The 25,160-nt window shown below is 48.5% G+C and overlaps 1 protein-coding gene across 1 annotated transcript in view; it reads right to left on the bottom strand.

Annotated features, from left to right (window-relative positions):
- Positions 1-1,372: 1,372 nt before the first annotated feature.
- Positions 1,373-25,160, bottom strand: part of AK7 (adenylate kinase 7) — a 71,428-nt gene continuing 47,640 nt past the window's right edge. Inside the window, exons 13-19 of the mRNA XM_047863065.1 lie at positions 24,886-25,018; positions 19,060-19,188; positions 18,364-18,432; positions 12,060-12,257; positions 8,349-8,569; positions 2,222-2,380; positions 1,373-1,493 (exon numbers count right to left, since the gene is read on the bottom strand). Of these exons, the coding sequence (XP_047719021.1) occupies positions 1,455-1,493; positions 2,222-2,380; positions 8,349-8,569; positions 12,060-12,257; positions 18,364-18,432; positions 19,060-19,188; positions 24,886-25,018 (948 nt within the window). The 3' untranslated portion in view covers positions 1,373-1,454. The remainder of the gene's footprint in view (positions 1,494-2,221; positions 2,381-8,348; positions 8,570-12,059; positions 12,258-18,363; positions 18,433-19,059; positions 19,189-24,885; positions 25,019-25,160) is intronic.

Below are 25,160 nucleotides of genomic sequence, written 5' to 3'. Positions count from 1 at the left end.
ACCTAGTCGGCTGAAGTACAGGATGGTTCATTAGTTCCTAGGTGCATTGTCTCTCTGAGACTGTATAAGGCATGGGTTCCTAAGGCCCTCTTGGCCCCCTCCTGGCACCTCGGACCGAGGCAAACACTTGTTCCTCAAACCACAAATGGTTCGGGGAAACAACGAAGAGGTCATGTCCCTGTAACTGTTCCGCCTGAGGGGTTGAGAGATAGATGACCTTTCATGAAAGCAGCAGAGCAAATGCTTCATAGATGATAGATAAACGTAGATACATCATGAAAATAATGTAAGAAATTAATCAATCCGCAACGGGCAGGAGGGAACATTGTGAAAGAATAACCATGTTATTCCTCAAAGGGTGATTACACGTAGGAACATTTTTAGAATCAGGTAATGCCAGAAAACAGATGACGCACGCTACAAGGAAATCGCGAACAAACACAATGCCACGTTTGCCACAATAAGGCGGCCGGTTCCACGCACTGCTGTGGTCTGTGTCCGTTTTTATTTTTGTTTTATTTTGTTTTTTTTCACTTTTTTGCCGATGCCCGTTCATCCTTGGGGAACCCCTGGGCCTGCTGGAGCTGGAGTCTGGCAAGTCCCCTTAATAAGCCATTTCTTATCAAGCTCGATTTGTCAGCCTTTTTCTTCCGTCTTACTGGCCCTTTGGGCTTTGGAGGTCGTTTTGCACACACCTCCCTTTCATGGAACAAACATAGTGAATGTGCTTAGTGCACTGAACTGTATGCTTTAAAGTTTATTTATTTATCTTTGAGAGGGGTGTGAAGAGGCACAGGGAGAGAATCCCAAGCAGGCGCTACGCTCTCAGCGCAAAGCCTGAGGCGGGGCTTGATCTCACGACCGCGAGATCCCGACCCGAGCGGAAATCAAGAGTCGGGACACTTAACCAACTGAGCCGCTCAGACGCCCCCGAATTGTACACTTTCAAGTGGTCACGATGGTATATTTTATGTAGTGTGTATTTTACCTCAATAAAAAAAAAGTGCAGTTATATTCAGACTACATTATATATGTAGATCTATTTCAGTTTATTTCTTTTCAGAGAGAGCGAGAGAGAGAGAGAGAGAGAGAGAGAGAGAGAGGGAGAGAGGGAGAGAGGAAGAGAATGAACGGGGGAGGAGCAGGGAGAGAAGGGGGGACAGAAGATCTGAAGAGGGCTCTGTGTTGACAGCATGGAACCAAATGCAGGAAGGACTCAAACCACGAACCGCGAGATCGTGACCTGGCTGAAGTCGGACGCTCAACCGACTGTGCCACCCAGGCGCCCCACCATACAGCTTTTTATAATGCTTCTACATAATAAAGTATTTGCTTGTGGGGAAGACAAGGAACTTTCCAAAAACTGGAAACGCATTTTTTTTAAAGCAAATGTTTCAAATTACAGTGTTAAACTCTAACTCCATAAAGGTATATCATATGCGATCTGTAAAGTTTCACTGTATTTCAGGATTGTTCTTGAAGAGATACTCTGCCTATAATTGAAAAAAAAAAAAAAGACAAGTCAACAATTTAGAAGACATTGCTACTAATGATTACAATTTAAAAATAAAAGTACAAAGGGGCGCCTGGGTGGCTCAGTCGGTTAAGCATCGACTTCGGCTCAGGTCATGATTCATGGTTCGTGAGTTCAAGCCCCGCATCGGGCTCTGTGCCGACAGCTCAGAGCCCAGAGCCTGCTTCGGATTCTGTGTCTCCCTCTCTCTCTGCCCTTCCCCCGCTTGCACTCCATCTCTCTCTCTCTCTCTCTCTCTCTTAAAAATAAATAAAACATAAAAATAATAATAAAAATAAAATAAATAAAAATAAAAGTACCTAAATCTTTACTCTCAAATGAGTAATAAAATCTTACTGTAGGGGCTCCTGGGTGGCTCAGTCAGTTAAGTGTCTGACTCTTGGTTTTAGCTCAGATCATGATCTCACAGTTTGTGAGATCAAGCTCCATGTCGGGCTCTGTGCTGACAGGGAGGGGTCTGCTTGGGATTCTCTCCCCATCCCCTCTCTGTCCCTCCCTTGCTCTCTCTTGCTCTCTCAAAAATAAATAAAGAAAAGGGCGCCTGGGTGGTTTAGTCAGTTAAGTGTCTGACTTTGGCTCAGGTCACGATCTCACAGTTTGTGGGTTCGAGCCCCAAACCGGACTCCGTGCTGACATTTAAAAAAATAATAAACATTTTTAAAAAGCTTATAAAAAAAAATCTCTTACCAGAAAATCAACGGGATCGTCCGGTCGGACCTTACAACATTCATTCAGACCCTGCATAAGTGTTGGCATCACGTGGGTCATTAAATAGTTTCTCAGGGGAATCGACTGGGCCTCTAATAATTCTCTTTCTTCTCTTTTCACTTCCTCTAGTCGTTTATTCTACAAACAGAACATTGGGGGGTTGGGGTAGACAGAAAGGGGAGAGCATTTCCACCCAACTCGTCCTGGAGTACTTTAGAACAAGATAGATAGTGCTGTAAGTGTTCACCACGTTATGATAAAGATGCCATTTCAAACAGCAGAGAAAAGATGTAAATGGTGTTACAACAACTGCTTAGTAATCTAGAAAATAATAAACTGGATCCTTAAGTCAAGGTAATTCCTAGATGCCTAGATAAGCGTGGGAGGGTAGGAAGGAAGGAACGAAGGAAAGAATCACAGGAGTGCTAATAGAAAGTCTAGAAGGTACTCGTCTGGTGGACACCCGTTATTCCTCGCTCACCATACAGTTCCCCCCTCTCTTGGGAATAGAAATTCCAGGTTTCCTTTGAGAAATGTCCCATCTTAGCCTGGTGGTTTCAGTGGGACTTAAGCCCATCAGTCCAGCCCGCCTGCTGGTTATGAACCTTAATTAAGGATAAACACATCAGCAATGTGGAAGGCAAGAGCAGAGACAAGGACCCCAGGTCCCTGGTGACATCATCTGAGCAGCTCTATCAAGCCTTGCCTGAAGCCAGCCCTACCCCTGGACTTTTCTGTTAGGTAAACTCGTAAGTTTTTTTATTTCTTTTTTTTCCATAAGTTTTTTGTTTTGTTTTGTTTTGTTTAGTTTCTAAGCCATTTTCAGTTTGCTTTTCTGTCACTTGCAAGATAAAGAGTCGTAACTGATATTACTTGTTCAAAAAGAGTCTTTCCCAGCAAGACAGCAAATCCAGAAACCAACACGGGAAAAAGATTGATGGATTTGACTACATGCAAACATAAAACTTCCTTATGTCCAGAAGAAACACCATACATGCTGTCAAAAGATAAATGATGAGACAAACTATTTGCAACGTAGCATAAAAAGCTAGGCTATCATGGGGGGAGCCTGGGGGGGCTCAGTCAGTTAAGCGTCCAACTCCTGATTTCGGCTCAGGTCACGATCTCACAGTCCGTGGGATCGAGCCCCGAGTCAGGCTCTGTGTGGAGCCTGCTTGGGCGTCTCTTGTCTCCTCCTCTCTGCCCTTCCCTGGCGCACGCATGCACACTCACACATACACACGCATCTCTCTCAAAACAAATAAACCTAAAAAAAACCAAAAAACCCAAAAAGGTAGGCTATCGTGAGATGCATGGAATTCGCCAGGCATTGGCCGTGTTCTTCTACATAAACGGACTCTTTCGGCACCCCCGTGGCTGTGTGAAGCCGGCACTGTCATCACCCCCGTCTTACAGATGGAGCCACTGAGGCACAGAGTGGCTTGTGCAGAGTCACACACGTACCGGGAGGAGGAGCGGAATCTGGGCTCTCGCAGCACACAGCTGGGGACACACGCCGTTGTCTCCCGAGGCCGTTCCTGCTTCCATCACACTGCCTTCTCACCAGCTGTGGTTGCAAAACACTCAGAAGGGGACACACAGCCCCAACGTGGGCAGAGAAGACACGCAACGTACGAGAGACCGATGCCAGCTGCCTGGGAAAAGCTGGTAAAGCTCTGATCACAGAAATGGACGTGAGAGCCGGGAGACGGGGGTTTTGTTTATCAGGTGGAGACTTTGTGAGCAAAATTGAGAAAGCAGAGCTGGTAGACAACGTGTGCCCTGCTTTACCCTTGCTGGAAGGTAGTTTAGAAGTGAGTGTCAACAATTGGACCAGGTATAGTCTCACCTACCAAAATTCAGGCATTCAAGCCAAGGAGGTAACCAGGCATCCAAACACGTGTCCATAAGGACAGCCTTCCTCCCACTGCCCCTTCCTTCCACAAATATTTGTTGAGCGTCTGCTATGGAAATAGAGTAGCGAACAACATAGACCAAAATCCTCGTCCTCACCTAATTTAAATTCGACGCAGGGAGAAGACAATAAACAAGATAAACGTGTAAAATATATAGTCCATTAGAATGCGTGCAAAGAAGGAAATTAAAAAGTATAACAGGGGAGGCAGTCAGTGGAGCGTGAGACTCTTGATCTCGGGGTTGTGAGTTCGAGCCCCACATTGGGTGTAGAGGTTACTGAAAAATAAAGTCTTTAAAAACAAAAGTGTAAGAGGGGAGATGACATGTTGTGGGGAGCGGCAGGGTTGAAATTTTATTTTATTTTGTTTTTTTTAATGTGTATTTATTTTTGAAAGAGAGAGAGCGAGCGAGCACAAGTGGGGGAGGGGCAGAGGGAGAGGGAGACACAGAATCCGAAGCAGGTTCCGGGCTCCGAGCCGTGGGCACAGAGCCCGACCACGCGGGGCTCAAACTCACGAGCCACGAGATCACGAGCTGAGCCCAAGTCGGACGCTTAACGACTGCGCCGCCCAGGCTCCCCAGGGGGGTGACACTTCAACTAAGGTGTCCAGGAAAGTGTGGGCGTCGTGGGAAAGACGCCTTTTAGGAAAGACTCAAAGCAAGCCAGGAAGTTATTTCCTCAGATGATGCGTTGTTCGTTGTTTTAATATTTATTTATTTGGGGGCGAGCGCAAGTGGGGAGGGGCAGAGAGAGGGGGGCGGAGGATGCGAAGCAGGCTCTGCGCGGATAGGCTGGCGGCGGCAGCAAGCCGGTTTCGGGGCTCGACCTCCCGAACCTCAAGCTGAAGTCGGACGTTCTACTGACTGAGCCACCCAGACGCCTGATGATACGCGTTGTTTAAACACATCGGGGAATAGCAGATGTGTCCGAGCAGAGTGTGCGAGCGTGTGCGCGAGGGAGAGTGTGTGCGTGTGTGTGTGAGGGAGTGTGAGTGTGAGAGCGCGTGTGTGTGGATGAGGGTGTGTGCGCGTGAGCGTGTAAGGGCAAGTGTGCGTCAGTGTGTGAATGTGTGAGGGTGTGTGTGCGTGTGGGTGTGTGCGCATGAGCGTGTAAGAGCAAATGTGTGCGTCAGTGTGTGAGGGTGAGGGTGTGCATGAGTGTGTGAGGGAGTGCGAGTGTGCGTGAGTGTGAAGGTGTGTGTGAATGTGACGGTGAGTGCGCACGTGAGTGTGAGGGCAAGTGTGCGCATGTGTACGTGAGTGTGAATGCGTGTGAGGGTGTGTGAGGGAGTGTGAGTGTGAGGGTGTGCGTGAGGGCGAGTGTGTGAGGGTATGTGAGCGAGTGAGGCGCGGTGGACGGACCTGAGCGCGGTCTCGGGAGGCCGCACAGGGAGGCCTCGGTGACCTGGGGCGTCGGGAGCGTGAAGGAGGCCGACCGCCCGGGTCACGTGGCTAAACGGCGCCAAGTCCAACGTCGTCCCCAGGCTGGCGCGCGCAGGGCACAGTGTTACACGTTGGCAGGGCCGCGTCTCATCACTACTCCTGGCGACGGCTGGTCTTTATTACCGGTAGTATTTACACCAAGCGAAAGACCCCGGGGAACCTTCTAAAAATCGGCTCAGGCGGGTTAGCGTCCGACTTCGGCTCAGGTCGTGAGCTCTCGGGTCGGGGGTTCGAGCCCCGCGCCGCGCTCTGTGCTGGCAGCTTAGACCCCGCAGGCCGTTTCGCATTCTGTGTCCTCCCTCGTCTCTCTCTCTCTCTGCCTCGGTCCCCGCCCCACTCGCCCTCTGTCTCTCTCGGTCTCTCGAAAATAAATCAACGTTAGATAGAAAAAACCGTTTAAATGGTCATATGACAAAACACACAAACACCAAAAAAACCAACAGCAGAGGGTGTATTTCCCGGACAATGCTCCGCGCGCAGGACTGGAGATGGAGCGGGCCTAAATGGCGTGCCGCCTCCACCCCCAGACGCACACACGCACGCACACGCACACACTCACACACACATACTCGCTCGCACACTCATACACACACACACTCGCTAACAGTCACACACTTGCTCACACACACTCGCTCACATACCCTCACACACACACCCTCACACCACCACTCACTCGCACTCACTCTCACATTCCCTCACCCACATTCACACACTCACGTACACACACACACACACACTCGCTCACACACACACTCGCTCACATACCCTCACACACTCACACCACCACTCACTCGCACTCACTCTCACATTCCCTCACCCACACACCCTCATCCACATTCACACACTCACGTACACACTCACACACACACACTCGCTCACACACACACTCGCTCACATACCCTCACACACTCACACCCTCACACCACCACTCACTCACACACTCACACTCACACACACACTCGCTCACATACCCTCACACACTCACACCACCACTCACTCGCACTCACTCTCACATTCCCTCACCCACACACCCTCATCCACATTCACACACTCACGTACACACTCACACACACACACTCGCTCACACACACACTCGCTCACATACCCTCACACTCATACCCTCACACCACCACTCACTCACACACTCACACACACACTCGCTCACATACCCTCACACACTCACACCACCACTCACTCGCACTCACTCTCACATTCCCTCACCCACACACCCTCATCCACATTCACACACTCACGTACACACTCACACACTCGCTCACACACACACTCGCTCACATACCCTCACACACTCACACCCTCACACCACCACTCACTCACACACTCACACTCACACACACACTCGCTCACATACCCTCACACACTCACACCACCACTCACTCGCACTCACTCTCACATTCCCTCACCCACACACCCTCATCCACATTCACACACTCACGTACACACTCACATACACACACTCGCTCACACACACACTCGCTCACATACCCACACACTCACACCCTCACACCACCACTCACTGACACTCTCACACTCCCTCACCCACATTCACACACTCACGTACACACACTCACACATACTTGCTCACACACACTCGCTCACATACCCTCACACACACACCCTCACACCACCACTCACTCGCACTCACTCTCACATTCCCTCACCCACATTCACACACTCACGTACACACACTCACACACACACACTCGCTCACACACACACTCGCTCACATACCCTCACACCCTCACACCACCCACTCACACACTCACACACACACTCGCTCACATACCCTCACACACTCACACCACCACTCACTCGCACTCACTCTCACATTCCCTCACCCACACACCCTCATCCACATTCACACACTCACGTACACACTCACACACACACTCGCTCACACACACACTCGCTCACATACCCTCACACACTCACACCACCACTCACTGACACTCTCACACTCCCTCACCCACATTCACACACTCACGTACACACTCACACACACACACTCGCTCACACACACACTCGCTCACATACCCTCACACACTCACACCCTCACACCACCACTCACTCACACACTCACACACACACTCGCTCACATACCCTCACACACTCACACCACCACTCACTCGCACTCACTCTCACATTCCCTCACCCACACACCCTCATCCACATTCACACACTCACGTACACACACACACACACTCGCTCACACACACTCGCTCACATACCCTCACACACTCACACCCTCACACCACCACTCACTGACACTCTCACACTCCCTCACCCACATTCACACACTCACGTACACACACTCACACATACTTGCTCACACACACTCGCTCACATACCCTCACACACACACCCTCACACCACCACTCACTCGCACTCACTCTCACACTCCCTCACCCACATTCACACACTCACGTACACACACTCACACATACTTGCTCACACACCCACAGTCACACACGCTCACACACACATACTTGCTCACACAGTCACTCACACCCATACTCGCTCACACTCAGTCACACACACACTCGCTCACATACCCTCACACACCCTCACACACTCACCCTCACACACACCCTCACACCCCTACTCACTCTCACACTCCGTCACACACTCAGGCACACCCTCACCCTCACACACATTCACACTCACGCACACACTCCCTCGCGCACCCGCTCGCACGCTCACGCACTCAGCCACACTCCGCCACACTCACCCACTCCTCCCAGCGTGCCATCTTCTCTGCCGTCTCCGCCGCCTCCCGGCGCTCACGTTCCGCTTCCTCCCGGGCCTCCCGGGCCAGCCGCTCCTCCGCGGCCTTCCGCTCCTCTGCCGCCTTTTCTTCGTCCGTCAGGCCGTAATTTCGAGGCTCCCCGATCTCTTTGACGAGCTGCTTGATGGCAAGTCTGTTCTGCGGGTCCTCGAGTTTTCCGACATCTGGAGACACCGGGAGAGAGGAAGGTCGGCGCCCACTTCCGTTCCGGGGCCCGCCCGCAACACGTTCCCGAGACGGTATTCGGGAAAATTCCTTGTTGCCCCAAGCGTGCGATGGCGGCCGACCTGGAGGACCGCGCCGGGCTTTTCCTCCCGGGGCCGGCAGCGGCCGGAATGGCCCGTCTCACTGGTAAGTGTCGGCGTGGGGTCCGGGAGCCACGCCGGGGTGGGAGGGAGGGCCCGACCGCCCCGAGGTTGGGGCGGGGGGGGGGGGGGGGGTGGGAGGGGGAGGACCGGGCTTCTCCAGAAAGGGTCCCCCGGAAGCCTCCGGGCAGAGACCGGGACGCCGTGGGGTCCCCCCGGAAGGCAGCCGCGCGCTTGCCGGCAGCCGGGCAGGCTTCTCCGCGTTCCCTGTGTGTTGTGCTTCGGAGAACCGAGGATTCTGGGATACAGTTTTCAATTCATAAGAAAAACGAACCATTTCAGTTAGCCCACCCGAATAGGGAGAAGCCCAAAGTCCAGAATGTCTGACTACTGTTAATCTCAAGACCGGAAAGAAAAAAAAGAAAAAGAAAAGAAAAAAAAAAAAAAAGCAGCCGCAGCGGCTTTTGGTAAAAGATGAGTTTCTCCACAAAGTCCCCGAATAGTCCGTTCTATACCCGTGTCTTGGGTTTGCCTGGAAGGTACCTGCGTAGGGGGGTGTGCGGCGGACGATTCTGGGCCTGAGCGCCCGCAGGCCTTCCTAGGGTTGAGGACCTTCCTCTCACCCTGGCCCCAGGCACGACCACTGCTGCGCCGCCCTCTCTCCGTCCCTGCAGTATGACCTTGACCCAGACTAGAGGCGCCGCCATGTGCGGCCCGGGAGCAGGGGAAGAACGGGGCCGATGTATCAGTTGGTGGAAGCAAGCCCCGCCCCCCCCAAACAAAAATCAAAACCAAAATAAAACCAAACTCATATAGTCCACGTGTGGCCTGGGCTCTGACATTTAGAAGTGTTTCTCCCCGGGGCGCCTGGGAGGCTTACGGCTCAGGTTCTGATCTCAGGGTTCGTGAGTTCGAGCCCTGCGGCCCTGAAGCCCTGCTTCAGTCCTTTGGCCCCCTCTCTTTGCCCCTCCCCCCCTCAAAAATAAGTAAACATTTTTAAAAAGAGTATTTCTCCCAGATTTCTCGAACAGAGTAATTGCAACTTGACGCACTTGAAAGTGCTCTGAAACACTTTTTTTAAAAAAATGCTTATTTGTTTATTTTGGGGTGGGGGGGCAGAGAGAGAGGGAGAGAGAGAGAAAATCCCAAGCAGGCTCCACACTATCAGCACAAGCCGGATGTGGGGCTCGAACTCACAAACTGTGAGATCATGACCTGAGCCCAAATCCAGTCGGATGCTTAACCCACAGAGCCACCCAGGCGCCCCCGAAACACTTTTGAAGAAGCTGACTTTTGGAGACCAGTGCTGCCCAAAGCAGTACGTCTGCCCTGACCCTGGACCAGGGGAACTTGTGGGGGGGGGGGGCACCTGCCCAAACCGGGACCTTGGATTTGCCCTTCTAGGGCTGTGGAGCTAGGCCGGAAAGTCTAGCTCCCAGTGTAATGCGGAAACTCCCAGGCTGTGGGGCAGCCACAGCTCATCCCGGGGGGGGGGGGGGGGGGGGGGGGCGAGGGAGGAGACATTCTGGTCCAAAGAGCCAGAGAGAAAGAGACTCCAAGGGAGAAGAGGAGTCCAGAGGTGCAGAGAGAGAACGCAGGTGTCGGCCCCCTTCCGGATCCTTCTGAGGCCGGTCTGCATTCCTGACCTTGACACCCTCCCCCACACCCATCCCTAAGATCCATTCCTCCCTTTGCTTTGACGTCATCTCCTGCGGGTCAGGGTGGGGACCAGGCCAAATGTGTGGGCACAGAATGAGACAGGAACGCAGTGACCCGCTCGTCCATTCCTCCCACTCGTTTCTGTCTTTCTCAACATTTCTCCCCCCATCCACCCCCCTCCAGAGTTTTCTGTAAATAACTTTTCGAGCTTTACTGAAAAGATGACAATCACTGTTTAGGTTTTTGAAACGTGCCCACTGTTCCTTCCTGGTTCTCCAACCAAACAGGGTAAACTCTTTTCCACATCAGTAGGTTCAAACCCTGGGCTTTTACATGTAAAAGGTGTGTCCAGTATATGCAGACACATCCAGGTGAGGACAAAACCCCATCACTTCCGCGGGTGCAGAACAGATTTTGCAGCTTTATAAACTGTGTTCTCTTTTCATGGCTTCACAGCACATTATCTTTTGCCTTCGTACTGGTGGTAATAACAAAATTAGTGGCCGCTTGGTGAACTTTCGGGCACACCGGGCACTTCCTGTCTCTTATCTGTCTGTGTGTAACAACTCTATGAGCCACGGATCAGCTTCCTATTTCACAGGTGAGTAAACGGAAGCAGAGCCAGACCTGATAATCAGCTCTCCTGTCTCAGGCTGACATCGTTCCTTAGCTCTATACCGCCCTGTACAGCAGGGTCCACATGCTGTCCCATCGGGCTCCTGGGGGTGAAGAGAGGCCCTGGGAGACTGACCCACGCGGTCAGTCTGGCCACCAAGCTTCCACCAGGCTAGGGGTTTCTCACCAAACCCAGGGGCAGAAGAAATGTCAACATCCAGGCAACCAGACAGGAAGGTCAGGGGTTCAGCAAGCCAAGGGCAGTAGAAACACCTATGACAGCAGGGATTTGGAGCCAGAAACGATGATGATGATGGTGATGATGATGAGGTGGATGGCAGGCCCTAGTTAACGGCATGCCTGCGGTGCTATGGGGACAAAACGCTGCCCTAAGGAAGAGGATGGCCCAGAGCAGCCGGCAGCAAATACACATACCTTTGAAGTGTCCTTTAAAAATTTGTTTATTTATTTATTTTGAGAGAGAGACAGAGTGTGTGCCGTGTGAAGGAGGGGAGTGGGCAGAGAGAGAGCGGGAAAGAGAGAATCCCAAGGAGTCTCCCCACTGTGAGCACAGAGCCCAATACGGGGCTCGAACTCTTGGACTGTGAGATCATGACCTGAGCCGAAACCAAGAGTCAGATGCTTAACTAACCGAGGCACCTGCGGTGAGAGCACAGAGCCTGCTTGGGATTCTCTCCCTCCCTCTCTACTCCTTCCCTGCTCACACATGCGCAAGCTCGCTTGCGCGCTCTCTCTCTCTCTCTCTCAAAGTAAATAAATAAATAAAAACATTACAAAAATGTTTTTTAGTTTTAAAAAGTGCCGATTCGGTATTCGATTTCATAATACATCCATATGTTTTCATATAACACCTCCCTCTCCTGACCAAATCCGCGAGCGTAAGACTCCCCAGGAGGATGGCCCTGTTTATCCTGTGACTTCCCGGCCCAGGGACATAGCGATGCTCCCCTGTCCTCCCACGGCCCCATGAGAGACAGGCACCGGGGTTGCCCAGGGGTCCTGACCCTTGGTGGTGGTTCTCCGCGTTCCCATTCGTCTGGAGCCCACGTCATACCGATGTGGATCGGGTGGATCTCAATTTCATCAAAGTAGTTGAAGACGGTCTCGTCTTCCGTATTGATGTTGCGGTAGCTGCCCAGAGACCGGAGGAAGCGGTCCTGGCTGTAGTGGGTCCCCGCCACGATGCTCTCGGGAAGGTTCATCACCCGCTCTTTCAGGAACTCATCTGACGCGTCCAGCGCACAAACGAATTCTGGGGAGACAAGGAGCCTCCTGAGTCAACCCAAGGACCAAAGGGCTGAGTGGAGGGCCCTGGAGGCTGAGCCAACGCCTCACCGTGGTGTCTGGTGACCAGCCTGGACCGCTCGACAAGATTGGCCTTCTCGCCGCCTCTCTCGAGGACAAATAGATACAAATCCCTGGCATTTCCAGAGACCACCCTACGAGGCCCGACCAGCTGGTCTTTTGTGAGAGCTGTTATTTTCCTATTTCCCCCCCTTCTTCCTTCTTCTTTCTTTCCTTCCTTCTCCTTTTAATAAAAGCAGCCAAAATTGGAAACAGAAAATCTCTAATAATAAATAATAGCAAATCTGATAGCAAAGAGCAGCAAATCTAATCATGGACTAAAAACAAAACAAAAGCAGCAGAATTGGAATGAACGCATCTCTGATGACCCTGAGACATCGTTAGGCTCCCAGCCGCCCCCCTGCCCCCTGCCTCTTTCCCAGCAGGGGCGTCACGGGCTCCCAAAGAGGCTAAGCAGCTGACTGCAATGATGGCCAATTTAGCAAATTAATAAAAACGTGGACACCCCTTGGGATTTTATTTTAGTCTTATTTTTAAAGTGTATTTATTTATTTTAAGAGAGAGTGAATGAGAGCAGGGGAGGGACAGAGAGAGATTGACAGAGAGAGAATCTCAGGCTGACTCTACACTGTCGGTGTGGAGCTGGACCCCGGGCTCGAACTCCAGAACAGCGAGGTCGTGACCTGAGCGAAAATTAAGAGTCTCAGATGCTCAACAGACTGAGCCACCGAGGCGCCCTGCTTTGGGATTTTAATTTCCCAAGGATGCAGTTCTTTTCTCAATGCGATCGGCTGGGAAACAGTTGGGTCCACTACAACACGGTGCTCATTTCATGTTTGAGTTATATTAATGATGGGGATCATTTCGCCCCCCTGGGATTTTCTTTTAAACTATGAAAACAGCTGTTCCTCCAGCTCCTAGTATAAGTTCAGTAGATATTTGTTGAGTGAATGAATGATTCAAATGCGTATCAGTGAAATGGACTTTCTAGGTGAGTTACTGTTCTCAGATGTTCTCAACGCGGTCAGAGCACACAGGTGCCCAGATCATTAGCCAGGTGCATTGCCAATAACTCGCTCCCTGTAAGAGCCTGGCAAAGCCGGAAATGGTTAAATTTGCATTCTAAACTTGGATTGCTGCCCTGTGGGCCAAATCTGGCCCATCACCTGATTTTGTAATGAAAGTTGTATTGGAACTTTTAAAAATTAATTAACTAATTGATTCATTGTATTGGTTTGCCGCGCAATCATGCCACTGGCACCTAACTGCATTCTGATAAGGCTTCCCGAGCGAGAGCAAGGTAAGTGTGCTCAGCAGTGGGGCAGCGGAACCCTTTTGAACATCGTCTGCTTCGTGCGTTAACAGTGAAAAGAAAGGCTGAGGTCTGAGACTGCCACTATTCTGACCGATTTTAATTTAGCTCAGGTGCTCATCTTTGACCATTTGATTTACATTAGTGGCTATATGTTAAAAGAGGTGGCACCTGGGTGGCTCAGTCGGTTAAGCGTCCGATTCTTGGTTTCGGCTTATGTCATGATCTCACACAGTTGGTGAGATCGAACCCCACACTGGGGTCTGTGCTGACAGTGCGACAGTGCGGAGTCTGCTTGGGATTCTCTCTCTCCCTCTCTAAATAAATAAATAAATAAATAAATAAATAAATAAATAAATAAATAAATAAATAAATTCTAAATAAATAAGTAAACAAACCAACAAACAAACTTAAAAATATATTGAAAGAAAGGAGAGGAGACAGTTGGACCTCCAAATGCTGGTATAGTACTTAAATCAAAAGTACGTCAATAAATTCACTGGAGGTTGAATCTTGTTAAGCTCCATACGTTAGGCATCTAGATGAAAAGTTAATAATTCTGTTAGTAATGTAAGAATTTTTAAATATGATGCTGTATCTTTTTTCCCAGTGACCGAGAAAAGGAAGATTCCAGTTAATCAAATACCATGAACAGTGAGTGATACACTTGACTACAAACTTTCAAAGAATTTTAGTGTGATGAAATATATTTCCCACAAGATGATTTTTTTTTTTTTTTAGTGAACTCTACACCCAAACTAGGGCTTGAACTCACAACCCTGAGTCACATACATGCTCTACTGACTTCACCAGGCAGGCACCCCCAGATGATATTTTTTAAAGTCCTTTCTCTTGTGATGAGTCAGATAGAACTTCAGGATTTTGCAGTGTCTTGAGATAACTATTCAGAACTTCTGCTGTCCTTGTACTGGCTTCACTGTGGATAGCAAGTAATCGATTTCTGCTTGCTTAAGATTGTACTAACAATGCGAATGCAAGCTGGTGCAGCCACTCTGGAAAACAGTTTGGAGGTTCCTCAAAAAACTAAAAATAGAACTACCCTACGACCCAGCAATGGCACTACTAGACATTTATCCACGGCACACAGGTGTGCCATTTCAAAGGGACACATGCACCCCCATGTTTTTAGCAGCACTATCAGCAATAGCCAAAGTATAGAAAGAGCCCAAATGTCCATCGATGGATGAATGGATAAAGATGTGGTGTATATATATATATACATATATATACACACACACACACACACACATACACATATACACAATGGAGTATTACTCGACCATCAATAAGAATGAAATCTTGCCATTTGCAACTACGTGGATGGAACTGGAGGGTATTATACTAAGTGAAATTAGTCAGAGAAAGACAAATATCATATGACTTCACTCATATGAGGATTTAAGAGACAAAACCGATGAACATGAGGGAAGGGAAACAAAAATAATATAAAAACAGGGAGGGGGACAAAACAAGAGACTCATAAATATGGAGAACAAATTGAGGGTTACGGGAGGGGTGGTGGGAGGGGGGATGGGCTAAATGGGGAAGGGGCACTAAGGAATCTACTCCTGAAATCATTGTTGCACTAGATGCTAACTAATTTGGATGTAAATTTTAAAAAAATAAAATGAAACAAGTTAAAATTTTTAAAAAGAAAAAAAAGATTGTGCTAACAAGGAGGTTACTGTGTTTGGCTATCTTGAGTCATATGAAAACCTGTATTTAAAAAAAAAATTTCCAGGGGCACCTGGGTGGCTCAGCTGGTCAAGCTCTGACTCGATCTCAGCTCAGGTCATAATCTTGTGGTTTATGAGTTCGAGCCCCACGTCGGGCTCCCCACTGTCAACCTGCTCGGGAATCTCTCTCTGCCCCTCCCCAACGCATGCTCTTGCTCCCAAAATAAACATACATTTAAAAAAAAGATAAAAAATAAAAACATGTTTCTATATTCCTCAAGCAGATGCAACTTTAAACGTGTCTCCTTCAATGAGGAGATCTGAAAAGATCTGCCCGCAGCAGCTGTAAAATGCAATGATTTACCAAGGAGAGAGAATACCACATTTGACTGGATCACAACAGGTTCAAATGTTTTATCGCCCAAATCAGGCACGGAGACTTGTATTTATCATGTTTGTTGTTTTCTGCATCTAATGATGTTTTGACATCTCAGGGAGGCCTTACCGATCTGGAGAGAGACAGCCTCTTTCAGGGCTGGCTAATTCCTAAAGACAGTCAACCGCTTGCTTGGGAGCATGCCGCCATATACATATAAATGACCACCGCCTTTTTATAACTTTCGGACACCGAGCCAATATTCCCCTTGCCTTAATTCATCCCACAGCCAGGTACCAGGCAACTAGGGAGCAAAACCCATTGGAATTGGCTCAAACTAGCCAATCCTCTAAAAGCAGCTGTTTGCCTGACCCTGCCTCGCCCTTTCCCATGGAAACCCCAATTGAGGCTGTGGCCTAGACATCCGCCTCGCTCCTTCCTGCCTCCTGACCAAGCCTGGTGCTTCCCCATGCGACCCAGCGTGGTGAGGCACACCCCCTGCTCTGGGTACTGTTCTTTCAATGGCATTAATCTCTCGTGTCCTCACTCAACCACCTCCCTGCATTAAAATCCCCTAGATACAAATGACACAATTTCCAGAAAGATGGTTTACTAAGAACAGACTAAACATTCCAAATAGATTACATGTTTGACGCATTTGGACTATGTCCAGCAGAGAGAGGGCAGCCCAGTGGTGCATGGTTAAGACTCTTTCACCGGGGGCGCCTGGGTGGCTCAGTCGTTTAAGTGTCCGACTTCAGCTCAGGTCATGATCTCACGGTTCATGAGTTCGAGCCCCGTGTCGGGCTCTGTGCTGACAGCTCAGAGCCTGGAGCCTGCTTCAGATTCTGTGTCTCCCTCTCTCTCTGCCCCTCCCTTGCTCACACTCTGTCTCTCTCTCTTTCTCTCAAAAATAAATAAAACATTGGGGTACCTGGGTGGCTCAGTGGGTTAAGCATCCAACTTCAGCTTAGCTCAAGATCTCACGGCTTATGGGTTTGAGCCCTGCATTGGGCTCTGTGCTGACAGCTCAGAGCCTGGAGCCTGTTTGGATTCTGTGTCTCCCTCTCCCCCTGCCCCTCCCCTGCTCGTGCTCTGTTTCTCTCTGTCTCTCAAAAATAAGTAAAACATTAAAAAAAACATTAAAAAAAATATTGCCCAGAAGTGATAAACTCTCGTAAACTAGACAGACGTGGTTATTTAATCGATTTTACTTTTTAACTTTTCTGATCCGGAGGCACCCATTCACGGAAAATCCCAGACCACCCACCCCTTTGGCCTTGCGGATTCCTGCTCCAGGTTTCAGGGCCCTCGGGGAAATGGTGAACACCCAGCCCTGAGGACGACTGCATTCTGGTGGCCCTAGTGGTTCCAGAAGCTTCATCGCATGCAAACTGTGCCTGGACCTAGAAGAGAGGGTTACAGCCACAAACTGACTCCCGTGGGGGCTTTGACACAAGTGAGCAGGGCTCCTTGAGTTCCAGCCTCGGGCCCAGTTGCTGAAAATAGCTGTTCTTGTGGTTACCACATGACCGAAAATTATTTCCTACGATGACACTGCATGCAAATTAATTAAAAATAACAAGTTTAAAAGTTCAGGGCAAGGTCCCGAGAAAGGCCTGCTGGGTACTCAACAAATCTTTTTTTTTTTTTTCGTGGAATAAGTTGTTTACGCTTTACTTCCAAGAGTACATCGTGAAACTTCGGTGCCAATGTGTGAACAGTGAACTGAAAAGCTCTGTGCCTTCCCCAGGCTCAGTTCTGGATTTGGAAAAGACAGGAAAGATGACGGCACGGCTGGCACCTAGGAGGGTAGGGAGGGTCCAGTCCCTGGGGGTCTTGCCAGCTGACTCAGAGGTCAAGGCATCAGCGGACTGGCCACCTTGAGCTTTGTTCCCAGAGGGAGCAGCAGACAAACATTCTCAAAGGGACTTCTGTCCATTTCAGAACTCGATGGTCCCTTTTTTTTTCATTTGAGAGAAAAAGAGCACAAGTGGGAGAGAGGGGCAGAGGGACAGAGAGAGAGAGAAAGACAGAGGGACAGAGGGGGAGAATCCCAAGCCGGTGCCACATTCAGCACAGAGCCCAACAAGGGGCTTGATCCCAGAACCTTGGGATCATGACCTGAACCTAAATCAAGAGTCAGACGCTCAACCGACCGAGCCCCCCAGGTGCGCCATCAGAACTTGATTTTCCTGATGTCTGCCTCCCATACAGTCTCCAGTTTGAGAGTTTAAGTGTATCATTTTACCTTTTATCCTAAAAACAAACAAACAAACAAACAAACAAACAAACAAGAGAGAGACATAGAGAGATCTGCTTTATTAACATCAAAAAGATGGTTTGGGTACAAAAGAGATCTTGAATGGCATTCCTTTAAATATGACCTTGGAGAATTGTTTTAAACTTACCAGGGGGTGCCTGGGTGGCTCATTCGGTGGAGCATCTGACTTCTGCTCAGGTCATAATCTTGTGGTTCGTGAGTTTGACCCCCGTGTCGGGCTCTGTGCTGACAGCTCAGAGCCTGGAGCCTGTTTTGGATTCTGTTGTCTCCCTCTTTCTCTGCCCCTCCCCCACTTGCACTCCGTGTCTCTCTCTCTCTCAAAAATAAATAAACATTAAAAAAAATTTTTTAATAATTAATAGATAAATAAGTAAATAAACTTACCAGGTATGATTAATTTATCAAAGGGCAACATTTTGCCTCTGACTTCTTCTTCTTCCTCCTCATCTTCTTCTAATAAAACAAAATATACATTGTTGTGTTTATTACATATTACTACTATGGACAGCTTGGCAAGAAAATTAAAAATATTTTAACTAGAAGTCACTAATGAAAACTAACCACAAATAGAAAAGTGTGTATTTTAGACAGTCTGTCAGAATTTTATTTTATTTTATTTTTATTTTTTAATTTTTTTTAATTTTTTTTTTCAACGTTTATTTATTTTTGGGACAGAGAGAGACAGAGCATGAACGGGGGAGGGGCAGAGAGAGAGGGAGACACAGAATCGGAAACAGGCTCCAGGCTCTGAGCCATCAGCCCAGAGCCTGACGCGGGGCTCGAACTCACGGATCGCGAGATTGTGACCTGGCTGAAGTCGGACGCCCAACTGACTGCGCCACCCAGGCGCCCCTAGAATTTTAAATTTTAACGAAGCGACTATTATTATGATATGTTGCAACTTACCTGAATGTAAACACTCAAAATAAATGAAGGAGGGGCACCTGGCTGGCTCAGTCTGCAGTGCACGTGGCTCTTGATCTCAGGGTCGTGAGTTCGAGCCCCACATTAGGGGTAGAGTTTATATAAAATAAGAAAGAAAAGCTTTGAAAAAAAGATACAGGGACCATTCAAACTTACGACTGAATAGGTCTTTAGCTTGATCATAGGTCTCCGGGAACCCATCCAAAATATAACCTTGATTCCTGCAAGGCATAGATTTCAACTTTTCTTTGACAAATCGAATTACATATTGATCTTCTAGTCGGCCTGGTAAAAAGAAAAAAAAAATATTACTAGGGGAGTCACATTCTACATGGGGGTTACATTCCAAAGTCATCTCACAAACTGTTGTATGGGGGACTCCTGGGTGGCTCGGTCAGTTAAGCAATGGACTCTTGATTTCGGCTCAGGTCATGATCTCATGTTCATGAGTTCGAGTCCCATGTCAGGCTCCGAGCCTGCTTGGGATTCTCTCTTTCCCTCTCTCCTTGCCTCTCCCCTGCTCGTATTCTCTCTCTCTCTCAAGATAAATACACTTAAAAAAAAAAATTGTTGTGTAGTCAAAGTTCCCTTACAGGTAAAAATAGGTGGTTTTGTATTTTCAACATGATGTGCATTTTAACACACAATAAAATAGGAGAACCCAATGAGCTTGGCTGCAATAAAGAACAGAAGCAAAGGCCATGTCTGCATTTCCCAAATGTTCTTCCGCAGCGACAGCGTGTGGGTGAAGCTGAAGGAGAAGTGGAGACATCCAGAGTGCTCCCACTTGCCAGCAGGGTTCCCTCAATTCTGTTTTGATATTATTCCTTAATACATAGCCTTATAGCCTTGATACATAGTAATAAAGGTTTCTGTTGTGAGATTTAAGTGAGATAGTATCCACGTGTGCTGTTGACACATGGCTTATTAATAACAGGTGATCAGTAAATATTTGCCGCACTGGAATAAACATCAAGCTTGGGCTCCTGGCTGGCTCAGTTGGTAGAGAGTGCGACTCTTGATCTTGGGGTTGTGAGTTCGAGCCCCACGTTGGGCGTAGAGATTACTTTAAAAATAAATAAATAAAAATAAAAATCAAGTTTGATCTGACTCTTAAAGGCATTATTCTCTTTAAATCTGCAGGATTTAGGAAAGGAAAGAATGCCCTCCCCGCCCATCTCTCCAATTGGCATTCCTGACCTTGGCCCCGCTGAACAATTCCCTCTCAAGCCTTGGATGCTGGGTTCCTGGGATTGTGATTGCGTGGCGTAGCTGTCCAATAGTTAAAGGACGATTTGATGCAGCTTCACTGCGATATTCGTTTATTATTCTATTGTTAATTATAGAACAGCTACCATTTCTGAGACATGGCCCTGCCCTTATATTGCTTAATGTATGCATTTCAGTACCGTGAGTTTGGCAAGTTTGAGTCATTCATCTCCAAAGCTCTTTCTCCCATACTCTTAGTTTATCAGTGGGTCTACAATATAAAATAGTTTTTGGTCTCTTTTAATCACCGTATTAATGACAGTGAAATGATGTAATTAAAACACCCCTTCTTTCTTCTACCTTTCATCGCCGCACGACTCATTAGGCAGTAACTGATTCAAAACTAATTGGGTCTTCCAGAAATTTCAGTGTTAGGGCTGACACCAAAAAAAAAAAAAAAAAAAAAAAAAACTCAAAGGCGTTATTTTGCGTAATGAAATTCCTCGAAATGATTTGACATTATCTCCCAGTAAGGTTCACACTGGTGCAAAGAAATAAAGCCAAATAAAAAAATGTTGAGGGACTCAGCAAAATTCAAAGACGAGCTTTCTCTGAGCCTTTTTCAAAGGCTTTGTTGCTCAGGCAGGGGCACATACGTACCTCAGAAACCTGGCTTCAGTCCCCTCCATGCATGCCTGGGTTTACTTCAGGCAGTGAGCCTTGCCATTCATTTCTGTTTGTTTCAGAACCAGGAGTGTTCAGTATGCAAGAAGGGACCTCTCGCAGCAGTTTCTGCTAATTGTGGAATGTGAGGACACCAAGGGCCAAGCCCAAGTGCCTCTCTCCAGAGAACTATTACCTCCTAGAGATACACCCACGACCTTGGCAATGTGGAGCTTCTTGTCAGAGGATTATCACTTCCGCTTTGAAAGGAATGAACGCAGCCTACTGGACAGGCTTTAAAACACCACCTGCTTTTTTTTTTTTTAATTGTAAGTATCTTTCACATTCACGTAATATTTAAAATGTTCGTATTAATCCATATTCATAACTACTAAAACACGGTTCAAAAATAGATAGCTGCATCCAGGGTTTTAAAGAATCCATGCAGGGGCCCATGGGTGGCTCAGTCGGTTAAGCATCTGACTTTGGCTCAGGTCATGACGGTTCGTGGGTTCGAGTCCCACATTGGGCTCTTTGCTGTCAGCACAGAGCCCACTTTGGATCCTCTGTCTCTCTCTCTGCCCACCCCCCTACTTGTGCTCACTCTCTCTCTCTTTCTCAAAAATAAATGTTAAAAAAAAATAATCCAGGGGCACCTGGGTGGCTCAGTCGGTTAAGTGTCCGACTTCAGCTCAGGTCATGATCTCACGGTCCGTGAGTTCGAGCCCCGCGTCGGGCTCTGTGCTGACCGCTCAGAGCCTGGAGCCTGTTTCAGATTCTGTGTCTCCCTCTCTCTCTGACCCTCCCCCATTCATGCTCTGTCTCTGTGTCAAAAATAAATAAACGTTAAAAAAAAAAAATAATCCATGCACGGGATAGACACTAGGAAGTTGACACATTTACATACATCCTTTCCACCCCACCCCGCCCCCAATATTTATTTTCAAACTCACAGAAAAGTGGAAAGACTAGTCCAGTGATCACCTGGAATCCCACCAACTAGATTCAATAGTCCCACAATGCTTTTGAAATACCCAAAGCAAGCACTAAGAGTCTGTAGCCAGTGCATTCTGGTTTAACTAAGCCCCTATTCTGGCTGCACCATCAGGGGCCAACTGGAGTGGAATTAGCAGGACACAGAGGTGACCACTGCAGGACTGTGAAATTTGCCTCACGGGAATCGTTAGAATCACATAATAACAAATTAGGTCATGTAAGGGAAGAGTCAGCTAACCTCTGTGCCCTTGCTCGTGCTGGGAAATTTCTATGTAGGTCTGTGCAATGAGCTCAAAGGTCTTGTTCTGTCCAAACATAATCAAGGTCCATGTCCTGGTTTCAGCTAAATATGAATAGGAAGGATTCGGGGACACACTTCAGGAAGGGAAAAAAACGAACAAACAAACAAACACCAAAAACACCTTCCTAAGGTCAAAGAGGATTGAATGAACTATTCCAGTCTTGTAGGAAGTGAGTAGGTGGCTGGCTAAAGACCACGTCCTCTGCTCCCTTCCAGTGCCCCTCTACACAGAGGCCACTGACCCAGTTTGGCCTCTCTTGACATCTGGGGAAAGAACTGAGTCCCCGCCAAGGACAGGCCCTTGAGCAATGCACTGACTGTTCTCAGCTCCTCCCTGACATTCTTGCTGGGCGGGGTCTCCCCCCTGGGCATGAAGAGAACCCAGTCGGTACCTCCCCCCATCCTGTTACACATTTTGGCTGCGATTTTTGGGTTCTTGCAAAGACCAATTCATAAGTCTCTGTCCGATAAGTATTGTCTAGGGTCTGTCGCATCCCGTTAGCCCGGATCCTCCCTCCCCTCCTGGGGTGGCGCTGTTCACTGCTCCCAGCGCCCTGCTCCGGCCTTACACCCCAGGCTTACAGTGCATGTGCACGTGGTCACGTACCCCTGTAGATCCTTTAAAATCCCAGCCCTCCGCCCTCTAATGTGCCTTGCCAGATTTCCTTCCGCGGGTATCCTCACAACGGAACGTCTTAGTTCGGGTTGTTTCCTCTCTCCCAAGTGGTGGGCACCAGGATGTCGGTAATTCTCTCTAACACCAGCATGTTGACTCCCAAGCGTCTCACCGGCGAGGAAGGGGCGGTGTTTTCTCTCAAAGTATCAAACTGGGCTCTCCGTGTGCCTTCCTTTTCCTCCGGGACAGCCCTGGGATTCTAAATTCCATTTCCTCCCGGTCTAGCTGACACCAAAGCAGAAACCAACGCACAGATAATCAGCTACCTGCGCTAAGTGGGCATCCAGTGTGTGTACATAAGACCACGTTCTCCACGCCTTAAAAAAAACAGACTTGAGTGGCCTGGGGGAAGGGGAGGAGGGAGAGGGGTACTCTGACTTCAGAGGAAGGTGTGGACGGACTAGAATCCTTGAAGAGGAGTGTCTGGGGAGAGGACCCCCCTGCAGGCGCAAAAGGGGGTGCCGGAAGACCAGAGGTGGGGAGGCCAGTCAAGAGAGGTGCCCCAAGGGATGCAGTGGGCGGTCCTCGGTGGGAGGGTCTGGGAAGGGCAACCCTAGGAAGGAGCTGTCTGTCACCAGGGGCTGACGCCTCCGTCCTTCTTCCCTGCTTCCCACCTGCCCGGCCCAACCCCAACCCGGGAGGATCAGACCAGCAAGATGAGAGCAGGAGGTAAGAGGAAAGAAGCCAAATGTGCTTGAGAGGTGGTGAGGGGAGAAACTCTGTTGGGTAAGCGCCCAATGGCCACACTGGACTGGTCTATAAATGATACCAGTAAAACCAGTCTGATGGAAGATCGTGACCATCGATGTACGAAAATGAAATGGTTCTGGTTTCCAGATAACTTCTACAGGTTGCTTTTCTGCCAAATAGCTCAGTCCCTTGGAGATGTCCACGTTCAAAACCCAGCTTGCACTTGTTTGATCAGGATGGGCTTCTTAAAGCATGAAAACCCGGAAACTCTACCTATTTATTATCGAGGAGTTGCAATGGACCCAGCCTGAAACTCTGTCCAGGGGTGACGAAAGAATGAGTCCAGAATTTGAGTTCAAAGTGACGGTTTACCACGATCGGCTTGTTCAGCAAACTGCTTAAGGTTACCAAGTGGGTAAGGATAGTTTTCCATGTATTTGTATTTCTTCCTGCATGAATTATGGCTCCACATTATTCATCCATTTTGTTCTATTAAAGAGTTAATGATTTCCTTATTGGCTTGCCTGAGCATTTTATATATTAAGGATATTAAGCCTTTATCATGTTAGTGGCAAATATACTTTCCTTGTTTGTCCTTTGCTTTTTTTTTTAAATGTTTATTTTTGAGAGAGTGAGTGCACAAGCAGGAGAGAGGCAGAAAGAGGAGACGGAGAATCCGAAGCAGGCTCCGCGCTGTCGGTGCAAAGCCCTATTTAGGGCTTGAACCCACGAACCCGAGATCATAACATGAGCTGAAGTCGGATGCTCAACGGACTGAGCCACCCAGGTGCCCCTGTCCTTTGCCTTTTAATCCTTTTTTTTAAAGTTGTATTTATTTAATTAATCTCTACACCCAACGTGGGGCTCAAACTCACGATCCCGAGATCAAGAGTCACACACTTTTCTGAATTAGCTGGTCAGGCGCCCCTGTCCTTTGCCTTTTAATTAATGACTTTTGATGTTTATAAAATATTTATGACTATCCATTTGATCTCATCATCATCATCATCATCTTAGGTAGTTCTTTCCCATCCTGTGATCACAGAGTCACCAAAATGTTAATGGTGATTTTTGGGGCACCTGGGTGGCTTAGTTGGTTGGGCGTCCGACTTCGGCTCAGGTCACGGTCTCACCGCTCGTGAGTTCAAGCCCTGCATCGGGCTCTGTGCTGATGGCTCGGAGCCCGGAGCCTGCTTGGGATTCTGTGTCTCCCTCTCTCTCTGCCCCTCCTCTGCTCATACTCTCTTTCTCTCAAAAATAAACAAACGTTAAAAATTTTTTTTTAATGTTAATGGTTATTTTTCCCTCCAGGGGTGGGGTAATGTTATGAATGAGATTTCTTTGTTGTCACGTTTTCCATACTCTGCTTTTAATAGCAAGCAGGCAGTCTTTTCTCACAAGGAAACAAAACCTGTCACCACGAGCAGCGCCGTGCGGTGCGCGATACCTGCGTTCTGCTCCATGCTTTCCTTGATGCCGTCCAAGAGCTCCTGAGCTTCATCCACGTTCTCCTCCTCCTCCTCCTCCTCTTCGCCTTCTTCCTCTTCCTCCTCTTCATCCTTAGGCGTGACGATCGTCTCCTACAGACCACAGGGATATTCGGGTCGGAGGACGCCCTCCACGGACCCACTGCTCACAAACCATCTGGCAGGTGGTCCTGGAAAACACTGGTGCCCAAGTAGGGACCACGCCCACCCACAGCCATCATGCAGGAAGTTGGGA

This window comes from Prionailurus viverrinus, chromosome B3 (genome assembly GCF_022837055.1).
Source record: "Prionailurus viverrinus isolate Anna chromosome B3, UM_Priviv_1.0, whole genome shotgun sequence".
Taxonomy (NCBI): domain Eukaryota; kingdom Metazoa; phylum Chordata; class Mammalia; order Carnivora; family Felidae; genus Prionailurus; species Prionailurus viverrinus.
The sequence above is the reverse complement of the archived record's forward strand: the minus strand, read 5'-3'. Positions and strand labels throughout refer to the sequence as shown.